We start from the raw sequence: 21,363 nt of genomic DNA on the forward strand, positions 1-21,363 counted from the left end.
AATAATCCAACAATCTATATTTTCTGCTAATATATCTACCTGGTAAGCGGGCTCTCTAGAGAAAAGATAGGCCTTGAACTCCACCACCCGTAGCTCCTCAAAAATGCCGCGGAATCGTAAGAATGATGTATGTCTTTGTAGCGTTTTGGGCCCACATGCCCTCTAGCATTCAAAGGGGTATTTCGATCAAAAGCAGGTAACGATAACGTTCGGGGTATACCATAAAAGAGTAAAGATGCCAATTGTAAGGGATATCGAGTACGAAAAAAGAGGCGTAAAAATAAGAGCCAGAAAGAGCAGATGGGGAAGGAACGCGGTCGTCAATGTCATCGTAGCATAACAGACCATGTGGTAGTTCAATAGTCGTATCGCTGTCGCTGCGTTATTGGACTTGGTCATAAGGGTTTTGCGGTCCTGAGGTGGACCATCGCTTAGCCCGCTTTTTCTCTCCGATGAAGTCTTTGATGACACACGGCTCGTCGTCGGGCGTTTGGCAAACCTTGCGGCGATTGAGATGCTTGAAGCGCGGGCCAAGGGGACCGTTGACATAGTGATATTGACCTGCAAAACGATACTGTCGATGGTCCCCTAGTGGATAAAACTTGTCACCCCAATGACCGTTGAAGTAGAACCATTCGGTCGGCGCGGTTGGATTGAGGGTAGAGGCGCGAAGAGTGTCATTTACATGGTCGTACGTGTATATGTGGGAGTTGAGGAGAGGGTCCCAGAGAGGGCCTCGATCCGTTTCATCATGTAAAAGGCCCCAGGGGAGGATATATGAATGCACGCCCGGCGTGGCATACATGGCGTGCGTGCCGGTTGCCGAGTATATGACTGGCTGTTGGGTTGGACCAAGAATTAGCGCCGACACATCCCTGAAAGCACGTGCAATTGTACTTACTCGTCGGCCAATCTTCTCCACGGCTTCGTAGCTATATGCTTCACCCCCAGAATGGGCGCTGAAGAATAGGGCTTTCGGCTTTCCGTGATGGAATCGCACAAGGCAGTGTTCCCAGTCTCCAATATGGTTTCCAAAACGCACATTGAACACCACATTCCCTAGGTTGAAGCTATAGAAATAAAACCAAAAAGCATCTACAATGCCATTCCCCTTGTCAATGACCAGTAGAATTGCTGGCGCTTCGCTCCGCCCGCCTACCTCCGTGGTATATATCGGCTCGCCTCCGTAACGCTTGCGCAGCTCATCGCGTACGTGCTCTTCATCCGACATAAAATAACCAAGCTTGTCGAGCGGGATATCATCTGCTTCTCTGTCTTGAAGAGGAAGCTGCGTATCGTACCATTTGGCTCGATTCTCGGGCGTGTCATCGGGGACGGCGCCGTCTATTCGACCATCCCAGTCAGCCCATGCCGGCTCGAGATCGTCATCCGGAGGGCTTGGGACATTCTTTTCTCCTTCCATCCACGGAGGCCGCGCCTCTACATTATCATTGCTGGTGAGAAAGACATTGCGTCCAGCCTCCCACTGATTGAGTTGGTCGAGATCTCGTAGCGTCGGATGATCCGACTGCGATTGAATTGGAGTGTAATTCAGCATGGGAGTGGTATGATACAGATGCTCCGCGATATCGCAGGGCCAGTACTGCTCGCGGGAGAAGAGATGAACTAGCGGAGCATACTCCAGAACATAGTCTGGAATTTGACGACGGGACCGTTCTGCTGCGTCCCAGGCCTCCTCGGAATGAGCGGTTTCGTTGGCCCAGTACTCCTGCCAGGGTGATGAATCGTCTTCTCCAGGAAGCTGCATCATTGTATCGGCTTTACGGTGGCCGAAGCGTGAGTGGACAGGGTGGAAGTGGGCGACACCACAGATGCCGAACCAGCGGCAGGCCTTCCTGTCGACCCAATGGTGCGAAGAAGCAATCCAGCTCTTCTCGTCATGATCCTCTTCAAACCAGATGAAGGCCGACGGTTTAACCGCGCGGATGATACTGTTGATCGTCACATAGGCGATGAGTGATGAGAGAGTGACAATTGCCGCGGTAGTCTTCTGAACCATCTGCTCATAGGTACTAGGGAGTGCTGCAACGTCGGAGGAGCCGGAAGAGAGCAGGCACTTAGGGGCGACTCCAACCTCGTTATCCCCGGCAGCACTCAGGGTGATAGACGGCGAAGCGGTGGTGGTGGTGAGAGTGGTGGGGGCACTGATGTATGATTTCCCAATTGGGATAGTACCACCAGGCGATAAGATAGCGGTCAACGGAGGGCCGTCGGCGGAATTGGCAGCAGCTACTACCAGAGCAGTGAAGAGCACAAGCAGGAGGAATAAGGAATGAAGTCGAGCATCCGGGCCCATGAGGACAGGAACAGGAAGAGGAGGCACTATAAGAAGGAAACAAGAACATTGTCCGGTCAGCGGGTGGTCGAGAACATCCACAGAGAGCGATGACGGCGACAGCGAATCGAGCGCCGGGACCAGCAGCAAAGTCCAACATCAGGGAACGGCCATTGGCCCAAGCTATGGAAAGCCCGGGAACGACGGAATCGGCTTAGATAATGGACACTGGGCAGGGCTGAAGAGCCTGAGGGGAAGTTGGAACTGACTGACTAGCCTGGGAGATGACGGATGCATTACTGCGCTGGTGACTCCCCTTGCTTCCGCGCAAAGCCGGAGCTTGCAAGAATGACGACCATGATTGGCGCGTCCAACAGAGCAAAGAGCGCCAGGACTTACTGGTGGGTGTTTTCTTTATGCTTGTTCTGGAAACTGAGCACAAGGGCTGAGCTAGTGTGGAACTGAGGGGTTCCCGATAGTCGAGGATGAGATGCTTATGAGATCATTGATGGAGAGTTCGATCAGCAAGCAGACTGCTTGGAGTACTCAGCAGTGCCTGTGATTATGCACCGCCTCCATGAGTCAAGCACAGCTTGATTGATCAGCATGGGAAAGCTGGCGCCTGGGAATGGTAGTGACCACGAATGCAGAGGAGCTGGCATGCGGGCATGCCTAGTCTCGCTGGTTGCAGGGCTGAAGATGGAGAGTGGAATGCCGGGGTTCCGGGTCGGGGTACGGTTCGATCCCGTGATGTGTGACGGGCCGTGACATAGATTACCCACCAAGGTCCCGGGAATATAATTCGACATTACAGATTTCTTACTTACCATTCGCTAGTCTAGCTATGGAAGAATCCGCTGCCGATCTCCGCGAAGGCCGAGAGTCCGAGTCGAATCCACAGCACTGCAGGCCTGGGCACAAAGAGCTTGCTCCTTCAAGGTTCACGCAATGTCGGTGGTCGATCCTGCGCTGCTCGATACAGTCCCCGGCGACGAGGAGTCCGAATGGGAATATGAATACCATGGTACCGAAACAGAGGTAGACATGACCTAAGCCATCACGTTTGCTTTTCGGCTGCTAATCGATTTCCCCTGACTTTCTTTCTCAACCTCGACCTGACAACCCAGCACGGACTTATTCGCCCCCCTCGCCGCCGTAATGACCCCTCCGCTTCAACAACAGCCAGCGCCGCGACTACCACCGATCCGACGCCGATTCCTTCACATCCCGATGATCAGGATCCCGCCGTGATCAACCCGGACACGGACAACGCGCCCGCAGAGCGTGTCCAAATTCTAGGGCTTCACACTCGCAACCCGATCATCTCCTATCAGAATCAACTCTTCAGCGGGACTTGGGCGGACCAGCTGGGTACGGAGTTGTTCTTCGCGCGGCCCGAAACGACCGCAACTGAATCAGACGAACCTAGCGACAATCCTCCTGCTCAGATCACTCCGTTAAAGCACAGTGAGGACTTCGATCTCATCTCTGCCAACAGTGTCAAAATACTCGGTCGGAAGGCCCATCTCATTTCAAACTCGGGCCCGGCAGCAGAGCGAGAAGCTCCTACACTCGATACTACAGGGCTGGTGTACAAGCCAGCGCATCAGTCAAACCAAGCGCGGTTTCTAGAGCGTCTGAAAAATGTCAAGAGAAGCAAGGGCGAGACGGATGCGGTACGTACAGTATATAGCACAACTAGACGGGGACCAAATCTGGAGGATCGACTACGTGGATGGGTCCAGACGGAGGAACAGATGAATGCAATTCAGCAACTCAATGACCGGGCTGTTCAGGGCGATTATAGCGCCATGGTTGAGCTAGAAGGTATCTACTCCCAGCTCGGCAGCCAGAATGCTGGTCCGTCCGAAGGTCCATCACATTCGGGATGAAAACAACTAGAACTTCCAAACCTCCTCACACCCATGAAGAATTACTTCCGAGCCGGCTATGATCGGAACAGACATATGATGTTCTATACGGTGTATATCACGTGGATGTTGAACCCGAACCGAGGCCGTTCAGAAGCCGTGATAGCCCGAGATTACGAACGCAATAATGGACTCCAGAACACCAAAAGAACTATCTTGGCGTTCTGGATGGGCGGAAGACGGGCTCTCCCGGCAGTCTGGGGAGGTGCAGACCCACTCCATCACGAACTGAACCGGTTTTTCGCAAGTTCGCGTCATCGCGCTGCAGGAACGGTTGGTTCATGTGATCGACAGCTCTACGCAGTGTTATGTCCATGTACAGCTACAGGGTGCATGAATTCGTAGCCGTGATACAATATGACGATCGGGATGATGAATGGATGATAAAATAGTCAGAGCTTATCAGCCGGAAGACTCTACAAGCACTGGCATGGAGTTCGTACTCTCTGGTCTGTTGAACTAATCCACTTGATTGCTCAGCAAGTAGCTAAGGATTGTATCCGTCCTATTTCAAATCCCAACTCAAATGATCGCAAAGTCAGAAATGCAGGCCTTGACTCCAGTAACAAACTATATCCAAGCAAGAAAAATCAACCCATTATACCATATACTCCAGATGACCACCGGTCCAATCCATCCCATCGCTTCTTTTCCCCTCACGGGTTTAAATCTAGAAATTAGGCATTAAGTCGTCGAGAGGAATGGAATCCTTCGTTTAGATCCTTCGTCTAGAAAGAACGAGGGCTTCGAGACTCCACGGGAGATGGGGGCGGCGGCGGTGGGTATTCGAAGGCCGAGGGTGACTGTGCTTTGCTTCCTGATGCGGAGGGCATGGCTGTTGCAGTTGTATCCGGGACGTCCAGGGACTTGGCCATCAGGGCTGTGTAGATGTCTTTCTGGCTGAAGGTGGGTGAGATCACGGACGGGGCACGGGGCGCTGAAGTAACAGCTGGAGCGGTCATTGTGTGTTGAATTTATGTGCGAGTTCGTATAGAGAGTAGATAGCTCAGTAGGTCGACGGGCTTATGGAAAACGCTTGTGAGAGGTAGCGCAGGTGCAGTTGCTCTGTTGCTGTGGTCGTTAGCTGGTTGATGTACTGGGAGTAGATTTCGATCTCGATGCGAGTTATAAGTAGAGAATACAGACAGACTAGCTCCGAAAACCGCCGAGTATACGGGAAGGCAATTGGCATGTTATGATGATTGATGAAATAATAGGCCTCCGCGGCATATACTTCGGGGAGGACGAGGGGATGGGCAGCGTCGATCAAATATGGGGTCTGGGGTTTGTGGCATACCTGATTTGCTTGTGCTGAGCTATAGATAACGGCTGGCAAGATGGCAGAGAGAGTGTCTATGATGAAGACCAGCGAGCGTAGGCAGACCGAGATTTTATAACTCGAGCTCCCTTGAGTCCAAAGAGTCTGGACAAACAAAAGCCCCAACAGAGTTCGTCGACAGCGAATTCAACGCGAGTGGACGGGCCCAGCCAGCAACATGCAAGGCAATAAGATTTGGTTCAACCATAGAAGGGCTGTATGGAGCCAGCGGGATGTTTGTCCGATCTGCCCAACTTGGACTCAGGAGTCAGTCCACTCTGCCAGCCTCACCTTGCGTGATAGCCAAAAACCAGCTGCCCGGGACGGCCTGCGGAAGGCGGATGCGTGCCCCGGACAGAGTCACAGACAGGACTAACGGAGTATGGGGAAATAATGAGAATAGATTGACCTCACCACTTGGGATTGTGTGGGGAAGTTGCTATTCTTGTCCGGGGACTGGAATGTTCACGAAGCTGACTCCGGAGCAGACATTTTTTGTGACGGAGAGCATCGTGATTGCTCCGGGTCAGGGGTCAACGGCTCAATTGCGCTGATTGCTTCGATATGACAGCTCGACGGAAGATATGGTCCTCTCAACAAAAAGTACGGAGTACAGTCGTTGACTCGTTTGTGCTACAGCGGAGAATTCGGCAGGGATAGCGAGCGCCGATCAATTGGCTGCATCCATCCGCCTTGCTCTCCATTTATTCTTCCATCCTCATCAATTATTACCCTGCCCGAACTACTGTTTCAGCAGCCTGACCTGGGGTTTGACTCTGGAGTCCTGGGTTCACGAAGCCCAACATTACACGAACCAACGAGGCTAACTACTTCGTATCCGAAATGAACCTGGACCATCCGCTCAAACTAGTACTCTGGGGCAGTTCATGAACTATCGCCCACCAGCAGCAGCACCCGTGAACATGGAGTCTCAATGATCGTCTGATCCCAGACCGAGTTCAATAAAATCAGATATAGTCACGTACGGGGTGTGGTGTAGCTATCGCGCGCCCACAGCGATCTCCTTCCTTCTCGCTTCCAGCTCATCCGGGCCCCGACTCCCGCGGACCCCAGTTGCGGTACCCAGAGGGCCAACGGTGATCTGGCGCCACGCGGCGTACAATCAGAGTACAAACAACCCAGGCCCTGTCGGAGTGGCTTCAGACACACCGCTTGAACTGACACTGGCCGGAGATCATGATTTAGGCCAAGAAGCGGTGTACAGTGTACACACTGGATGAGTCGAGGGTGAGGTAAGGGCTGGGTCTGTCTCTGATGAGTTGGCTCCGGATCTTCATGTAAGAATCTGTTGCTCTGGTAGGCTATCGCGTCTGGATCTGATGCGTTGACTGCTTTTCGGAGCTGCTCGGCAAGCCTTGAGGATTCACCATGTTCAAGTCTAGATAAATGAAAGTAGATCTATTCGACTGTCTAATCCGTCTATCGTCAATAGCTGACTGGATGATGGTTGTCTAGTACTGTCGATTGTCTAACGACGACCATAGTTAAGCCCGAGCTCTACCTGTCTAGCTACCCACGCTACTATCCGTGATCTAACAGTCTGGTAATTATGACAGGGTGCGCCCAAATTGATGCACGTTAGAATATATATATATATATGCAGTCTCATTTTTCAGACTACGAGCACTATGGATGTCATCTCATGTGTATCACTAACTACCTTACGTGGCACCTACAAAGTAGCTCCAGCGACACCGAGGTAGAATAAGTAAATGTAATGAATATATATACCCAATGCACTACTCAGCCGTAACTCTCCGACTAAAGATCAAAGGCAATGGCGGTGCCACAAGGGTGAATGTATCCCGGAGACCCTCCAGAAAGGTTTCTTTGCTCTGTCCTGGGGCAAGTGTGATGTTGTATCGTTTGAGAAGAGATGCGGTCACGGAGCGTAGTTCCATCAGGGCTAGCTGCTTTCCGGCGCATGAATACGGCCCTATACCCTTATGCTTAGCATCGGTGTGGAACAGCTTATAGTAATCAAACAGCTGAGGACGTACCTGCGTTGAATGGTATATAAACTGCTTTGTTCTTGACTAGATGGGGCTCAGTCGTCCAGCGGGTGGGCAGGAATTCAAGCGGGCGTTCGAAGTTTCGGGGATCTAGTGTATGTCAATCAACTCGAACATGGTCAAGCTGCCAACTCAGGTACCTCGGAAAATGGTGTACAATGGGCTCTGTACGAGTACGTCCCCTGGTAGGTAGACGTCGCTGATTGTTATGCCTTCTGGAGGAGTAATCCGTTGAGTGCCCGACGGCACCGCTGGATACAGTCTCAGTGCTTCGTTGATTATCCCTTCCAGAAAGTCAATCTCCACGAGACTTCTGTGTGACAGGCCGTCCTGCTTGTCAAGCTCTTCTTGGAGCTGCCTGGCTATCTTGGGCATGGTTGCTAGACAGAAGAAGATGATTGCTAACGCCGCGGCCGTTGTATCACTGAGCAGGTCAGATCACTTGTTCTACCAGGGCCCGGCATTGCCGTACCTACCTCCCTGCAACTACAATAAGATATGAGTCCCCTTGGAGATTTAGAGTATCTTGCGTTGTCTTCGGGCCTTCGCAATAATCTCGCAGTATCCAGGAAAATACGTCTGGGACAGCCGGCTCGTTCTATGTGTCACGAATGAGTTTACGCTGTGCTTCACAGGGTAAGGTGGGATTAAGTACCTGCATCCTACTTTCAACTTGAGCATTCAAGAATTCCCAGAACCTCATATACTGCGCATTGAGTCCGGGAATAGATTTGAAGAATGGAAACAACCACTGCATGCGCCCAAATAGCCCGACGCTCGTCATGTCAGCGTGCAGAGCCGTCAGGAAGTATGTATCCTCTCCGTTCACCAGCATACCAAACGACTTCCCAAGGCCATATCGCCCATGACGTCGAAGCTATAGTAGTTGAACTACTTCGACATATCCAACTCAGTCTTCATGCTAGCGGCGCGCTCGACTGCGTCAATGAGCTGGGCTGTGTATTTGGACACGCGATCTTCATAGTTGCGCAGGGCTGGTTGCTCCAGTTCAATACCCCCATAGTTAGCGACAAAGGGTAACGGAGTGACTTACCCCTACTGCTGAAACCCATGTCCCAGGCCTTACGGCGACGGGCGTGCGCTTTCTTGTCTCGCTCCGTCTGCAGGGATGCCCGCGGGTGCAGGACATGATACCATGGTCCTTTGCTGAGCTGGGCTTGGGGACCATATAAGGCGACGACAGTCTCGGGGTCGGTGATTGATAGCTCAGTAGGTCCTGACCCACGCCAATTAGTATTTCCCGTGGTCATCATGAGCAATTTAGACGGACCTAGCCGCACGTAATCCCCGTATTGCGCGTGGAGTCTCTCCATCTCTTCGTACATGTGAAGCTTTCTTGCGTTCAGGTACGCGGCATAGAAATTTGAAAAGCGGGCGAGGAACGGTCCTGGGAACATGTGCAGACGATGAAAAAAGGCACGATAAAAGACCATGCTGGTGTAGACGGCTGCTATGTGCCAGAAGATGAGGCTCAATGCCCACCCGAGGCGGATTGACGCGACTGAGTCGAGGATGAAGGCCATAATGCTAAGAACCATGTAGCTGGAGAGTATGGAAGGCGCTTTAAGGTCCCATTCTCCATGTCGGTAGAAGAACAGGTGTGTACAGACTCCGGTGGCGGCGCCTGCGAAGGGCGCGACATAGAGAGCCATTGTCGAAGAGATCACTGGGAACGGTGGCTTGGTCGGAGTGGGCGCGCAGGTTCAGGTTAAATGGATTGGCCTATATATGTCATCCGACACTGCAGACAGAGTACCATAGGCTACTCGCCGGAACTCCGGGCCCCCTTGTCATACCTACTCTGGGCCATACCGAAAAAATTAGTGAACCGTACGGGGCGCAATAATGTTTGCTTGGTAAGAGCAATCTACTCTGCTTATTCGATGTTCCCAATAGCCTACTATCGCCAATACCCCAGTGCTTAGTTAGTATACCCCATGTCCAGTGTATATTTTCCTAGCTTCACACGGAAGGATCTCCGCAGTTGCCGGAACTAGAGCATCTAAGACAGTGTCGCGATTTGGCCTTCTGCTTGTTTCTCTGACAGATTCCACACTGCTCAGTCTAGCGTAGAGATGTTGCGGTCTAGATCGACAGAATCTCTTCGCGCTCTGGCATATACCATATACTCTCGGAGTTCCCAAGTATGCCCGGGGTTGATCAAGACCGACATACCTGCCTTGCTCGGTTGATTTTGCTGGAGTGCCGTGCTAGATTACCAAGAGGGGTACTCGACAACACTGGATACCTTTTGAAGGATTCCGGCTGTCTGTGGTTCCCGGAGAATAAATATACCTACGACTGCAAGCGGACCTAGAGTACAGAGAGCGGGTCTGACCGTTACGACTAAGCCCTACCGTAAATCAGCCGCAGATCTGCTCAAGGGACGGGGTGACCCATCATTACTTATGCCAATGGACACTACGACAGTGGTTTGCCTTTCAATGTATTCAGGTCCCACCCTCTGCCCACCCGGCCGGCGTGGTTCGTGACACAGAGAGAACTCAAGAAAGCAAGCTTGCGCTGCCTAACCTAGCCATCTCACATCCAGTATCTACATAATATTTTTCACTAGATAAAGTTGTTATGTTGGTTGATACTTTAAAAATAACCCTCGCATGCGCGTAAATAGGAACACTAACCTTGACCACCCACCAAGAAAGTTATGTCGGATTGTGCTGATATTAATCTCCCTCAATGCATGAACAGGCCGGTCTTCCTCACTCACCTATACACATTATCTCGGGGAGACCACACCTAATCGCCCCATTTCAGCAGGTAGTTCATGAGTAGTCGGCCATAAAACAGTTACTCGCAGCATTTGTCTGCTATGACAGAGTTCACACTGCACTCGCATAATCCCTTCTCTGTTCCTGCCACAATGACTCGGCAGCTAATCAGTAACCATTGTCTTGGAAAGTCACAGCTTATACTATAGGACGGTGCATACGGTCTTTCTTGGGTGATCATGGTCTGTTCGGTTGAGACGCTGAGTCGGTGAGGGCTCGTAGATTTATCGACCGACCCAGGAGGAAGACATTAAGATAGATGATTCGATACTGGAGCTGGTATAGAGTAGAAAGCTTCGACGAGTGCAAGTACGATGTAAGACACGAGGCTGCTGACACATGGTAGGACTCTATTTTTTCTGCAGGATTGCTCGATAGTCGACTTCTCATCGGCATCTATACTTGCGACCAACCGGACTCCAGATACCGAGGAGCCTTATATGACAATGTTACACTGTTGAAAATGGACAACGAAGGTCTCTATAAGCTTTATTTTATCAGGCTAGGTCCGAGGACTTGAGTAGACTGGACTACGATGTCCTGGTCCACTAGGACTGTATTGAGTCCCTCCTTGTGCAACTTGCGGATGCCTTTCGCTTTGGGCGTTACAAGAACGGTCAAGTGAAGTATGAACAGACAAAATATTGCTGTTGCATGTGAAAATATCCACGGTAGCTAGCCCTGGAGTTCGCGCCTCTGTAAAGCTGTCAGCCTGAAAATAATGCTAGGCTGCATAGATGTGGTTTTGTAACTGCAAGTAGGCGTCCGCAGTTACTGTACAGAACAGCAAGATCAGCTCCTGCCATGCTTTGATAGTCCGGTGCCTTATCTTGTTATAATAATTCTGCCTGATTTGTTGATGGTGCTGTTTATGAGCATGTAAGAGTATGCAGCCCGACCAGCTGATAATGCATGCAAGAGGTCAAGGTCCGTCCAGCCTGATGCCACGGACCGCAACCGGGCAGCTGTGAACTCGACAAGAGATCTATCAATTTCGTTTCGAGGCTATCAACGAGCGGCATGATGCACTGCAAGGACTGATTGGTGTCATAACCTGTAGTTTCAGTCTGACCCTCAAAGTTCCGGCTGGGATCCTTCACCGCACCGATATCACGTCGAGGTCGTATGCATGTTCTTATCGCACGCCCGCGACGTATCAGGATTTTCGGCCTCAAGGTGCTGAACAGCCCTGTGAGTTATTCGAGATCACGTCTTTGCTTGGCTACGTCATGGTTGAGGAACCAGACGCATCGATGGACTGGGGTCGGAATCACCTGCTAGACTAAGTGGACAAGATGGGGCTAGGGAGAACGAATATAAAGACGTGTTCCTAGTGGTTTTGCAACTATTACCTCATCTTCCAGAGCCCAAGCGTCCCGGTGCAGGAATCAGGCCCCAGGAACCCCACCTGGCCCGGACGGTTTCCTGGATGTTGGGGAACGTGTCTGCCAGAAAAGGTTTCTATGGGGTAATATTGGACACCAGGGGAAGTGAGGCATTTTAGGATGCAAATTGGGTTGTATCGAAGTAGCATTTGACAATTTGTACGTGGCAGAGTGGTACTGCGAGGACTGGGAAATCATAAATGTGGACTATCAGGCAGAGGCGGGAGCTCTCCCCCCGCAAAACACTAGCAGAGATTGAGGATAGCCAGCGTCGGATCCAGGTACCTGTCAGGATCGCCCGTCCCCGCAGTCGGCCCTCAGTCCCTACTTCTTGGACTATGGCAGCCGGAGTTCAAGCAAGTCGCAGTCCATTGCAGTGGTCTGCTTACTGAGGTATGGTGAGAAACACAGATATGAGGCATTTTTGATGCTTCCGCCATTATTACACAGGATGAACAAGGGATGCAGTGGCCAAACCCAAGTAGCAAGCAGCAATGATTTGCAGGCAAGTAGCATCATGACAAACCAAAATCCCGCTTTGGAAACTTCTTCCAGCTCTTCAGAGCACTAAGTGGAGGAGGGATCCAGGCCACACGACGGGCATGGTCAGCTGATTGGGCCTCATGGTATCATTATTCTTGCTCTCATTACTTGCGACTCCAAGGGGAGCGGTGGCTGTAGGTACCTATGTTAGCAGAGTATTAGAAAGCTTTGGCGTCCGTCCCATGCCACAAGTCTCCGTTGGGCATTATCATTATCACCAAGGTATGGCGAACCGCAACCCCTTTCCAGGCAGGATTTTTTGCCTGAACCAGATCTTAGTAGGGTACAGAGTAGTCGGCCATGTTCTTTGATGCCTCGAGAAATAATGCACGGAGTACACCTTCGTGACTCAGGCGGGTTTGAGGCAATTGTCCAAAATTAGCACGACACAGCCGCTCCACGAGACGTATTTTTCAATTCCTCCCGCCAAGCCTGAGGTCAGACGCTCTAACCGGATCTAAAGTGCTCGCCTGGATCCACTAAATCCTGGAAGAATAAGATAAAATAATGGGAGTCCCTGGGCTTGAATCTGTGTCTGTATGGAGTAGACAGGAGTATCAGCGGTGATGAGAAAAGGCACGCAAGTCAAATCACTGAGTGACGTTGTCACCGTCAAGGGGCTCTCGAGAACCTAGGGATCGAGGCATCATCAGCATCTGCCATCACGGGATCGAGGTCTCGACCGCTTCGCCGGGCCGGCTTTGTACCTGAAGGCTGATCGCGCATAGCACCGGAAAGGATCAGCTGTAAAGCTGATACACTGAGAAATACAACCGTATCGAGTGGCATACTTGGGACCACTGGATGACTCGAATCTCGACCAGAAACTATATAAAGCATTGACGACCCAGCTGCTCAGCTTCGATTTGTGATTTTATTATATCTACCAACTACTTGAGAGCGTGTTGCGAATCACAATCGCTCCCATCTGTTTAATCATCTGTTCGATAAGCTCCATCCACTCTTTCGTCACTGAATATCTATCCCACCGCTCAATCGCATCTAAAACACTCAAGGTGAGTCTATCTATCCCTTGTTGACTGCTCATCGTCCCCCTCCTGCTCGTTATCTCCGTTACTGTATAGATACTTGCGCCTTCTGCATCAATTGAACCCTCTTATCTCCGACACATACTCCGTACTTCGTGCTGCTGCTCTGCCGTTCCTTCCCTCTTCCTTGGTTACTACGATCCTCACTTTTCTGTTTCCCCGTACATGAGCTCATAATCATTATTAGCAGTACTGCTCTTTTTCGTCTCCAAGTGAGCATTTCAACGGAAGTCACAGCGCTCATTCTCCATCATGGTGTCTCCAGCGTCCTCCCTTCAATCACTACCAGATGTGCATCTCAACGGCAATGAGACCAACAAGCTACCCATCAGACCGGCTCCCAAGCTTTACGGTAGCAATGATGGCGCCTCGTCAGGCAGTGGAACCCCAATTGGGTTCCAGAGACAACCGCACAACAAGATCCTGGACAGCGTAGCTGGATCAAGCGTTCGGCTTCCCTCACCGCAACCCATGCATCTGGCGATCCCCGGAAGCCCACATCGGATACTATCCGAAGAGGACCCGGGCTATATAGCTGCCAAGTTCGAAGGCAAAGAACATCAGATGGAGGAAGGTGAGCTGCGCCCACTCAGTCGACAGTAGATCTGGTAATATTATTGCTAATGGCCTCTTACGACTGTAGTCATGGATCAGCTAGAAAAGAAGGGCTTCATTCCTCCAGAGTTCATCGTTGGAGAAACAGAGTGGTTCTATAACCAGCTGGGAATCGACGATACTTACTTCCAGACGGAAACTGTTGACGCGATTGTCACTCAGATTCTCTCATTATATGCTGCCAAAGTTGCTGCCTACGCCCGTGATGATAAGAAGCTCGAGATTCGTCTAGATAAAGAGGCTGAGGACCATGCAGTCTACATTGATACGAGCAAGCCAGGCTTTTCAAGCGTGGGTGGTCCTGGCTACGAACAGAGAATTGACAAGAAATACATCGACGGCTCAACCCACGATCATAGCTACCGCATCGAGACCTTCCGTTCCCCCACTCCCGTCCCCGGTGATGACGGACAGCAGCTTCGATGCTACTTCGTGTACCAATGTCAGTTCGCCAATCCAAACCCAGGACCACAGGAGACGAACATCGACATCATTGGTGAGAAGAGATTCTTGCAAAAAGCGACACCCAACACCAAAGCCGTCTATCAAGAGATCATTAGCAATGCCGTTGCTCGGGCTGGTCCTGTCATTGAGATGTTTGAAATCGAGAAGTCTCGCGAAAAGCGTCTAGTCATTGCCTACCGCCAGGGCTCCGCCATGGGCTTGTTTAGTGCGCTCTCTGATCTCTATCATTACTACCGCCTGACAAGCTCTCGGAAATACTTGGAGAATTTCTCCAACGGAATAACTGTCATATCTCTCTATCTGCGCCCCTTGAAGAACACAGAGATTGCTGCCAAGTTCCCTCCCATTGAGGCTGCAGTCCACCAGATCATCAAGGAGATCTCGTTATTATACTGCGTTCCGCAGAACAGGTTCCAGCATCACTTTGCTAGCGGACGCCTCAGCTTGCAAGAGACTATCTATGCCCATTGCGCGTGGGTGTTTGTCCAACAATTCTTGAACCGCCTCGGCTCCGAATACACTTCCTTAACCGACCTACTCGACTCAAACAACAGCGCACACGCGGAGCTGTTGGCAAAGATCAAGAAAAGGCTGCGTACGGAGACATTCACCTCTGATTACATAGCGGAGATTGTCAACAAGTACCCCAACCTTATCCATAAGCTCTACCTGGACTTTGCGAACACTCATTATGTGCAAACCCGAGGGCCAGCTGAGGATGATTTTCTCCCGACGCTAAGTTATCTGCGTCTTCAGGTCGACCAGGTTTTGGATAGTCGGCAATTGAAGCAGCTTGTCTCGAGTACGGCCGCCAATGAACACGACGAGATGGTCATGAGTGCCTTCCGTGTGTTCAATGCCTCCATCCTCAAAACAAACTTCTTCACACCTACCAAGGTGGCTCTGAGCTTCCGACTCGATCCTCATTTCCTTCCCGAGCACGAGTATCCTCAGAGGCTATACGGTATGTTCTTGGTCATCAGTTCCGAATTCCGAGGTTTCCATCTTCGCTTCCGAGACATCGCTCGAGGTGGCATTCGTATTGTGAAGAGTCGCAACAAGGAAGCTTACAGCATCAATGCGCGCTCACTCTTCGACGAAAACTACAACCTCGCCAATACGCAGCAGCGGAAGAACAAGGATATACCCGAAGGCGGGGCGAAGGGAGTTATCCTACTCGACGTTGATCACCAAGACAAAGCGCCTGTCGCTTTTGAGAAATACATCGACAGTATCTTGGATCTTCTGCTGCCGCCGGTCAGTCCCGGCATCAAGGACCCCATTGTGGATTTGCACGGCAAAGACGAGATTCTTTTCATGGGTCCTGACGAGAACACGGCGGAGCTGGTTGATTGGGCCACAGAACATGCCCGCAACCGCGGTGCCCCTTGGTGGAAGTCTTTCTTTACCGGCAAGAGCCCTCGTCTTGGTGGAATTCCTCACGACACCTATGGGATGACCACGCTGTCCGTTCGCCAGTACGTTCTCGGTATTTACCGTAAGCTCAAGATTGACCCCTCCACAATTCGAAAACTGCAGACTGGTGGGCCTGATGGCGACCTTGGTTCAAACGAAATCCTCCTTGCCAATGAGAAGTACACCGCAATCGTTGATGGTTCCGGTGTAATCGTGGATCCGCAAGGCCTCAACCGCGAGGAACTTGTTCGACTTGCAAAGAAGCGGGCGACAATCTCTGAGTTCGATGTGTCCAAGCTCTCCTCGGAAGGTTACCGTGTTTTGGTCGACGAGAGCAATGTTCATTTGCCAAACGGAGAGTTAGTACATAATGGCATGATTTTCCGCAACCTGTTTCATCTACGCAAGGAATTGACGTATGATACTTTTGTTCCTTGCGGTGGACGCCCGGAATCAATTGATCTTTCAACCGTTGGCAAGCTCATCGAAAATGGCAAATCCACCATCCCTTACGTTGTTGAGGGAGCCAATTTGTTCATTACCCAAGACAGCAAACTCCGACTCGAAAAAGCTGGGTGTATTCTTTTCAAGGATGCCTCTGCTAACAAGGGTGGCGTGACGTCATCGTCATTGGAGGTATTGGCCTCCCTGTCTTTCGATGACCAAGGATTCGTGGAGAACATGTGTGTTGGCGAAGATGGCAGCGTCCCCGAATTCTACAGCCAATATGTCAAACAGGTTCAGGAGGTTATCAAGGAGAATGCTACCTTTGAGTTTGAGGCAATTTGGCGGGAGCATGAGCAGACGGGTATCCCCCGCAGCGTTCTTAGTGATCGGCTGAGCGTAGCCATCACACAGCTTGACGAAGAGCTGCAAAAGACAGAGCTGTGGGATAACGTGGAGCTTCGCAGGTCCGTCCTCAATGATGCTCTACCCAGACTGCTCCTGGACAAAATTGGACTCGACACGATTCTCAATCGAGTAAGTGGCCTGTATAACTGCCTGCTAGCCATTAAACGGACTGACACAGTGCAGGTTCCTGAGAACTACCTACGGGCTATCTTCGGTAGCCATCTTGCAAGCCGCTTCGTGTATGAATACGGCAGCAGCCCAAGCCAATTCTCATTTTTCAACTTGTGAGTGATCCCTCTCCACGTTGGTTGTATGATCACATCCTAACAAGATGAACTCTAGTATGACCAAAAGACTTGCGCAGTCTAAAGCATAACTTATTTTAGACTCAAGGAACTTCTGTTCCATAATCAGCATCCTCGGTTCCAAGAATAATGTACATTTGCAGCGTTACGAGTAACACATGAAGACCTTACCTCTGTACTGCGTGTGAGATTCAGAAAAGCCAAAGTATAGTTTAGATCTCAACAAGTTCACTTATCCATGTCCCCAGTGTAGGTAGCATAACCGACCGTGTTCCGTGTAGAAGTCTTTGGCTAAAGTAAGTGACTGTACGACAGCTGTATATATTCATATATAATATCGATATGGTTAAGGTATCCATAGGCGCACGAAATTCAAAACTGTTCTGAGGTATAAATAGAGTAGCTCAGCAATAGACATGGATGATTCGCGATGAAATGGTGAGTTAATCATTACCGCAAACCGTTCAGATTCTGCGAGTCACTCTTGCCGGACAGCTTGAACACCAGGCCCTCCTCATGCTCCTCGCGATCAATTTTCTCCAACTGTGCCCAGAGTTCCGGATGCCGGGCTTTCGCCCACTTCTCGACTTCGTCTTTCCAGTGTTCGAAGGGAATGGAGTTGTATAGGTGCCCAACCCTGGAAAGAATGGCCGGTTAGTACATGTAGGGTTTCTGATGTGTCGAAGAACCTGGAGCTACGCGGAGTGGCAGACTTACGAGGTATAGGTAGGCGCATGTCCGGTCACTCTTTTCATGGCATCCAGGGCCTCCGTGGCAAGTTCGAATTCACACTGCGAAGCCAATGCCCTAACGTAGGCTGTATATAGTTTGGGGTCGAAAGCGATACCAAGGTGCTTCATCTTCTCCGTCAACTTTAGGGCTTCGTGTGTGCCGTTGTGGTGTTTCTCGCAAGCCTTGAAGAATAAAAAAAGAGTCTGCTGTGATGGACCTTCCTCGGACTGAAGAATGTCACGAAAAATCTGCATGCTTTTTTCGGGCATTTCGCATTCAGCGTAAGCCAGCATGAGCGTGTTGAGGAGGCGCGTATTTAGGTCGACTTCCGTGTCTAGCTTGAGCATGTTATGGACAAGTTCGAGGTGTTCTGCATCATGTGTTTGCGCGATACCTCGGAAGCAGCGGGCATATGTATCTGGTTTGGGTCGTTGCGACAAATCCTCGGCCTGGCGCATGTGGCCGAAGACGAGGAAGGCGAGGTCACTTCGATTGCGTTGGAAGAAGGAGGTCATGAGCTCGCTTCGCATGCCTACTCCTGTTTCTGGAAACGCGAGCTGCAGTAGCATATATGCCTCCCACGCGGGCTCACTTTCTTGGTTGGGATCTCTAATGAAGCTTGTTAATGCGCTGCGGATAGTATGTCTTTCCTCTGCATCGTAGGATCCTAGGCGAGGGCGAAGCAACTCGGAGGCGGCTTGCAGATCGAGGCGATAGAGAAGCATGTGCGTTAATGCTGCAAGCGTATCGGCCTCAAAGCGCACGTTGCTTTCAAAAAGTGGATCGAGAAGAGACGAGATGTGGTCAAAGACGGCATTATCTTGTCCTGACGAGCAAAGCATCTTGATAAGTTTGTTCATCAAAGGAAGAGTACCTGGACCGGTTGTATCCAGATTATCCAACTCCTTTAAAGACTCTAGCAAGCCATCCAAGTCATGAGCTAGAATACATGACTCAAGATGTAGTAGATGGGTTCGCGGATTGGGGGCAAGGCCCCATGCAGGTGCTAATGCCATATATTCCATAGCCAATCTAGGCTTGTTGTCTGCGTTCGCATACTCCATCAAGTCATTTATCCATGTGATTGAAAGAGAGGACCAGAAGTTCGGCCTTTCTGTCACGAGATCTTCGACGGTCTTTGCAATTTGGGACGCAGTTCTCCCTTGTGAGGCATCCCAAAGTAGTCGAACCCCAATAGTCTTTGGATCGCGGCCAGATGATGGGAGAGACTTGATAATTAGCTTCGCCCAAGCCCTATCGTTTTTCAGTATAGCATACTTCAGAGCGTTTCTCTTTGTCGATGGCTTGGGCTCTTGACGTCCAGACAAAGGACTATCGTAGACCATCTTTACTGCACCCAGGAGATCTTGTTCAACCAGGAACTGGACTAGACCTTCCTGGGAGACCGGATCAATATGAATGCCGTATTCGTCGATTTTCTGAATGATATGCTTGATTTGCTGTTTGTCATCTCCCAGTAGCGCGAATCCCCTTATTACTGCCAGCCAAGGTGAAGGACTTTCACTGCTCAGTCTACTCCAAAATTCCTCGACTACGCGCCGCGCCTCAGCCGGGTCCCCATTGAGGGCTTGTATATCAATGTAGGAGAGGATTGCAAGCTGACTGACAGGGTCTCGTCTAAGGCCGGGGTCCTCGCAAAGCGCGTGAAATACGGACCGGGCAAGCAGCCGTACCTCCCCACGAGCCCACGATAGGCATTCTGCTTTGGATAGCACATATAGCACGTTTTCTAAATTCTCATCAGAAAAAACCCTTTGCCAATCTTCTGGTTCCAAGGTTCCTTCAAGAGACCGCAGATGATACCATGTCGTACTGACTAGTTGCGCTTGGAACTGAGTGATAACTCCTGGTTCCATTGCGCGCGCTTCGAAAAAATCCTGGAAGGCTTTGGCTAGTGTATCGGCATCCGGTTGTCTGCTTCTATTTCGTAGTGAAACACCCAAATCACGCATTGGCTTCAACCCAACCTCGGATGGCAGTATCGATGACGACGGAGCAGTAGGGGGTTTGAAGTTGAAAGCAAACAAGCCGCGTCGCTGGACGTAAGAACGACCAGATGTCACCCTTTGGGATCGAGATGGTCGGAGGTTGCGGCATTGAGAGAACGAGAGCGGCTCGTTGTTGAGAATGGCTCGGAGGACCCTTCGCGTTAATTGGGACTGCATACTCGGCAAAGGAGCCTGTAAATGTTGCTGGCAGCGCTGTAAGCTCTCACTACCCTGGCGGCAACAATAATTCTAGCTCCAATGGTCGTTAGACGATTGGAGTTGAGAACGACGGAGGTGGCGGAGCTCCAGCTGCGATCGAAAAATGCGGGAGGTCTTGGCGTCCAGGAGAGAAATCCGACCATCCTCCATTCATCTCCATCTCAACCACTTATTATCGCCTCAACTTGCACACAACATGTCGTTTCCTCTATTTAATTCTGCGTCCGCACGGGCACTTGCACCGGCCGTGCGATGCGCTTATCGTACCAGTTCGACCGTGTCCAACCCTGCCAAATCTGTTAAAGATTCCATCGGATCTATCATAGGTTCTGCTAAGCCGGGCTCTGGTACGCTCATACAATTCTATCCCAAATGCCATGATCAAATGCTAATCCGCCAAAAATTAGGACCTGGAAGATTGCCGACGCGTCGTGGCAACCGCTGGTCCTTGATTGAGGAACAGAGAACGGCTACCGAGAACCGAGCTATGGAACAATATCAAACGCGAGAATGGAAGTCTGGTGATATCTATTCCCCCCACGACCTCAGCCCTGCCGAAATGAAGAAATGGAAAAAGCGCAACCCTCCGACGTCAGACGTCTTTGATGCTGTTGATCTCAACCCCTTAGATGTCTACAAGGTACGCATCGGCCGTTGGAAGACCGCTTTTTGAAGACTGAAACTTGGACTTACATTCTTATTCCGCATCAGAACTTTTCCATCATGTCTGAATATATGACAGAAATGGGACGTATAAAGCACAGGAAAGTGACTGGCCTACGCGGCGTGAATCAGCGAAAACTTGCGAAGGCAATCCGAAGAGCAATTGGTGTTGGCTTGATGCCAAGTGTGCACCGTCACCCAGAAATTCTTGCAGAACTGAAGGTCAGGACTGATGGCACTCTTTTCTGAGGGAAAAAAAAGGGATTCCTAGATGACCTAACTGGGATTTCCACCACCTCATCCTCGTCAACAAGGCGTACCACTTTATATTCTCACTGTTAACATCATGGATGCTGACACTGGAGACTAATGTACCATAAGAACCATATATTTGCACATTGTAAGTTTATGAGCATTTAATATACTTGTTATAACATCAATTTAGGCAGCGATATTCAAACATGGACACCCTGAATAACTCAAGATATTAAGTAATTGTTGAGCTTTGTATTTAATGCTATAACCCTGAACCTGATTACTGTTGACATTTGTGAGCAGTCTGATGTATTCTTATCTTCCCACCTAGGACAAATTTAACTGGGGCAGTTTGCACGATGACGATCTAATCCACGCCGAGCAGCGAGCGGGTAAACAGAGCTCCAGCCAGCCCCCTCTCTTACATCTTCATCCCCGCCTTTTCCTGGACCCAGCTGCCTCAACCA

General features: G+C 50.5%; 6 protein-coding genes across 6 annotated transcripts; 3 read left to right on the forward strand and 3 right to left on the reverse strand.

Moving 5' to 3' along the window:
* Positions 1-6: 6 nt before the first annotated feature.
* On the reverse strand, positions 7-3,001 carry BDW74DRAFT_159240 (uncharacterized protein). The gene is made up of 2 exons (XM_073725442.1): positions 902-3,001; positions 7-838 (listed from the first exon to the last, which is right to left on the reverse strand). The coding sequence occupies exons 1-2, from the start codon at positions 2,315-2,317 to the stop codon at positions 383-385; spliced, it is 1,872 nt and encodes a 623-aa protein (XP_073580663.1). The 5' UTR covers positions 2,318-3,001; the 3' UTR covers positions 7-382.
* A 243-nt stretch (positions 3,002-3,244) lies between these two features.
* Positions 3,245-4,188, forward strand: BDW74DRAFT_181376 (TFIIIC subunit 6 family protein; the record flags this gene model as incomplete). The annotated part of the gene is made up of 3 exons (XM_073730006.1): positions 3,245-3,334; positions 3,424-3,972; positions 4,042-4,188. 3 exons carry the CDS (start codon positions 3,245-3,247, stop codon positions 4,186-4,188), a joined length of 786 nt encoding a protein of 261 aa, XP_073580664.1.
* A 3,117-nt stretch (positions 4,189-7,305) lies between these two features.
* Positions 7,306-9,251, reverse strand: BDW74DRAFT_169892 (cytochrome P450; the record flags this gene model as incomplete). Its single annotated transcript, XM_073727071.1, has 8 exons — positions 7,306-7,502; positions 7,567-7,668; positions 7,719-8,002; positions 8,055-8,176; positions 8,234-8,455; positions 8,518-8,573; positions 8,633-8,815; positions 8,870-9,251. The coding sequence occupies 8 exons, from the start codon at positions 9,249-9,251 to the stop codon at positions 7,306-7,308; spliced, it is 1,548 nt and encodes a 515-aa protein (XP_073580665.1).
* A 4,022-nt stretch (positions 9,252-13,273) lies between these two features.
* On the forward strand, positions 13,274-17,089 carry BDW74DRAFT_187117 (glutamate dehydrogenase (NAD(+)); the record flags this gene model as incomplete). Its single annotated transcript, XM_073731412.1, has 4 exons — positions 13,274-13,939; positions 14,009-16,842; positions 16,897-16,997; positions 17,056-17,089. The coding sequence occupies exons 1-4, from the start codon at positions 13,618-13,620 to the stop codon at positions 17,087-17,089; spliced, it is 3,291 nt and encodes a 1,096-aa protein (XP_073580666.1). The 5' UTR covers positions 13,274-13,617.
* Positions 17,090-17,328: 239 nt separating this feature from the next.
* Positions 17,329-20,001, reverse strand: BDW74DRAFT_68458 (putative mitochondrial respiratory complex I chaperone (Cia84)). The gene is made up of 2 exons (XM_073733445.1): positions 17,736-20,001; positions 17,329-17,655 (listed from the first exon to the last, which is right to left on the reverse strand). Exons 1-2 carry the CDS (start codon positions 19,934-19,936, stop codon positions 17,469-17,471), a joined length of 2,388 nt encoding a protein of 795 aa, XP_073580667.1. The 5' UTR covers positions 19,937-20,001; the 3' UTR covers positions 17,329-17,468.
* A 135-nt stretch (positions 20,002-20,136) lies between these two features.
* Positions 20,137-21,305, forward strand: BDW74DRAFT_159261 (mitochondrial 37S ribosomal protein bS18m). The gene is made up of 3 exons (XM_073725443.1): positions 20,137-20,325; positions 20,386-20,618; positions 20,690-21,305. Exons 1-3 carry the CDS (start codon positions 20,175-20,177, stop codon positions 20,888-20,890), a joined length of 585 nt encoding a protein of 194 aa, XP_073580668.1. The 5' UTR covers positions 20,137-20,174; the 3' UTR covers positions 20,891-21,305.
* Positions 21,306-21,363: the final 58 nt, after the last annotated feature.

Source organism: Aspergillus multicolor (assembly GCF_047715735.1).
Source record: "Aspergillus multicolor strain CBS 133.54 unplaced genomic scaffold BDW74scaffold_27, whole genome shotgun sequence".
Taxonomy (NCBI): Eukaryota; Fungi; Ascomycota; class Eurotiomycetes; order Eurotiales; family Aspergillaceae; genus Aspergillus; species Aspergillus multicolor.

Bases quoted from the DNA above. Each gene is read 5' to 3' on its own strand.
- BDW74DRAFT_159240 (XM_073725442.1), bottom strand. From the start codon at position 2,317: ATGGGCCCGGATGCTCGACTTCATTCCTTATTCCTCCTGCTTGTGCTC. The intron at 839-901 runs GTAAGTACAATT...CCAACCCAACAG, and splicing joins TGGAGAAGATTGGCCGACGA to CCAGTCATATACTCGGCAAC.
- BDW74DRAFT_159261 (XM_073725443.1), top strand. From the start codon at position 20,175: ATGTCGTTTCCTCTATTTAATTCTGCGTCCGCACGGGCACTTGCACCG. The intron at 20,326-20,385 runs GTACGCTCATAC...GCCAAAAATTAG, and splicing joins TTCTGCTAAGCCGGGCTCTG to GACCTGGAAGATTGCCGACG. The intron at 20,619-20,689 runs GTACGCATCGGC...ATTCCGCATCAG, and splicing joins ACCCCTTAGATGTCTACAAG to AACTTTTCCATCATGTCTGA.
- BDW74DRAFT_68458 (XM_073733445.1), bottom strand. From the start codon at position 19,936: ATGCAGTCCCAATTAACGCGAAGGGTCCTCCGAGCCATTCTCAACAAC. The intron at 17,656-17,735 runs GTAAGTCTGCCA...CATTCTTTCCAG, and splicing joins CATGCGCCTACCTATACCTC to GGTTGGGCACCTATACAACT.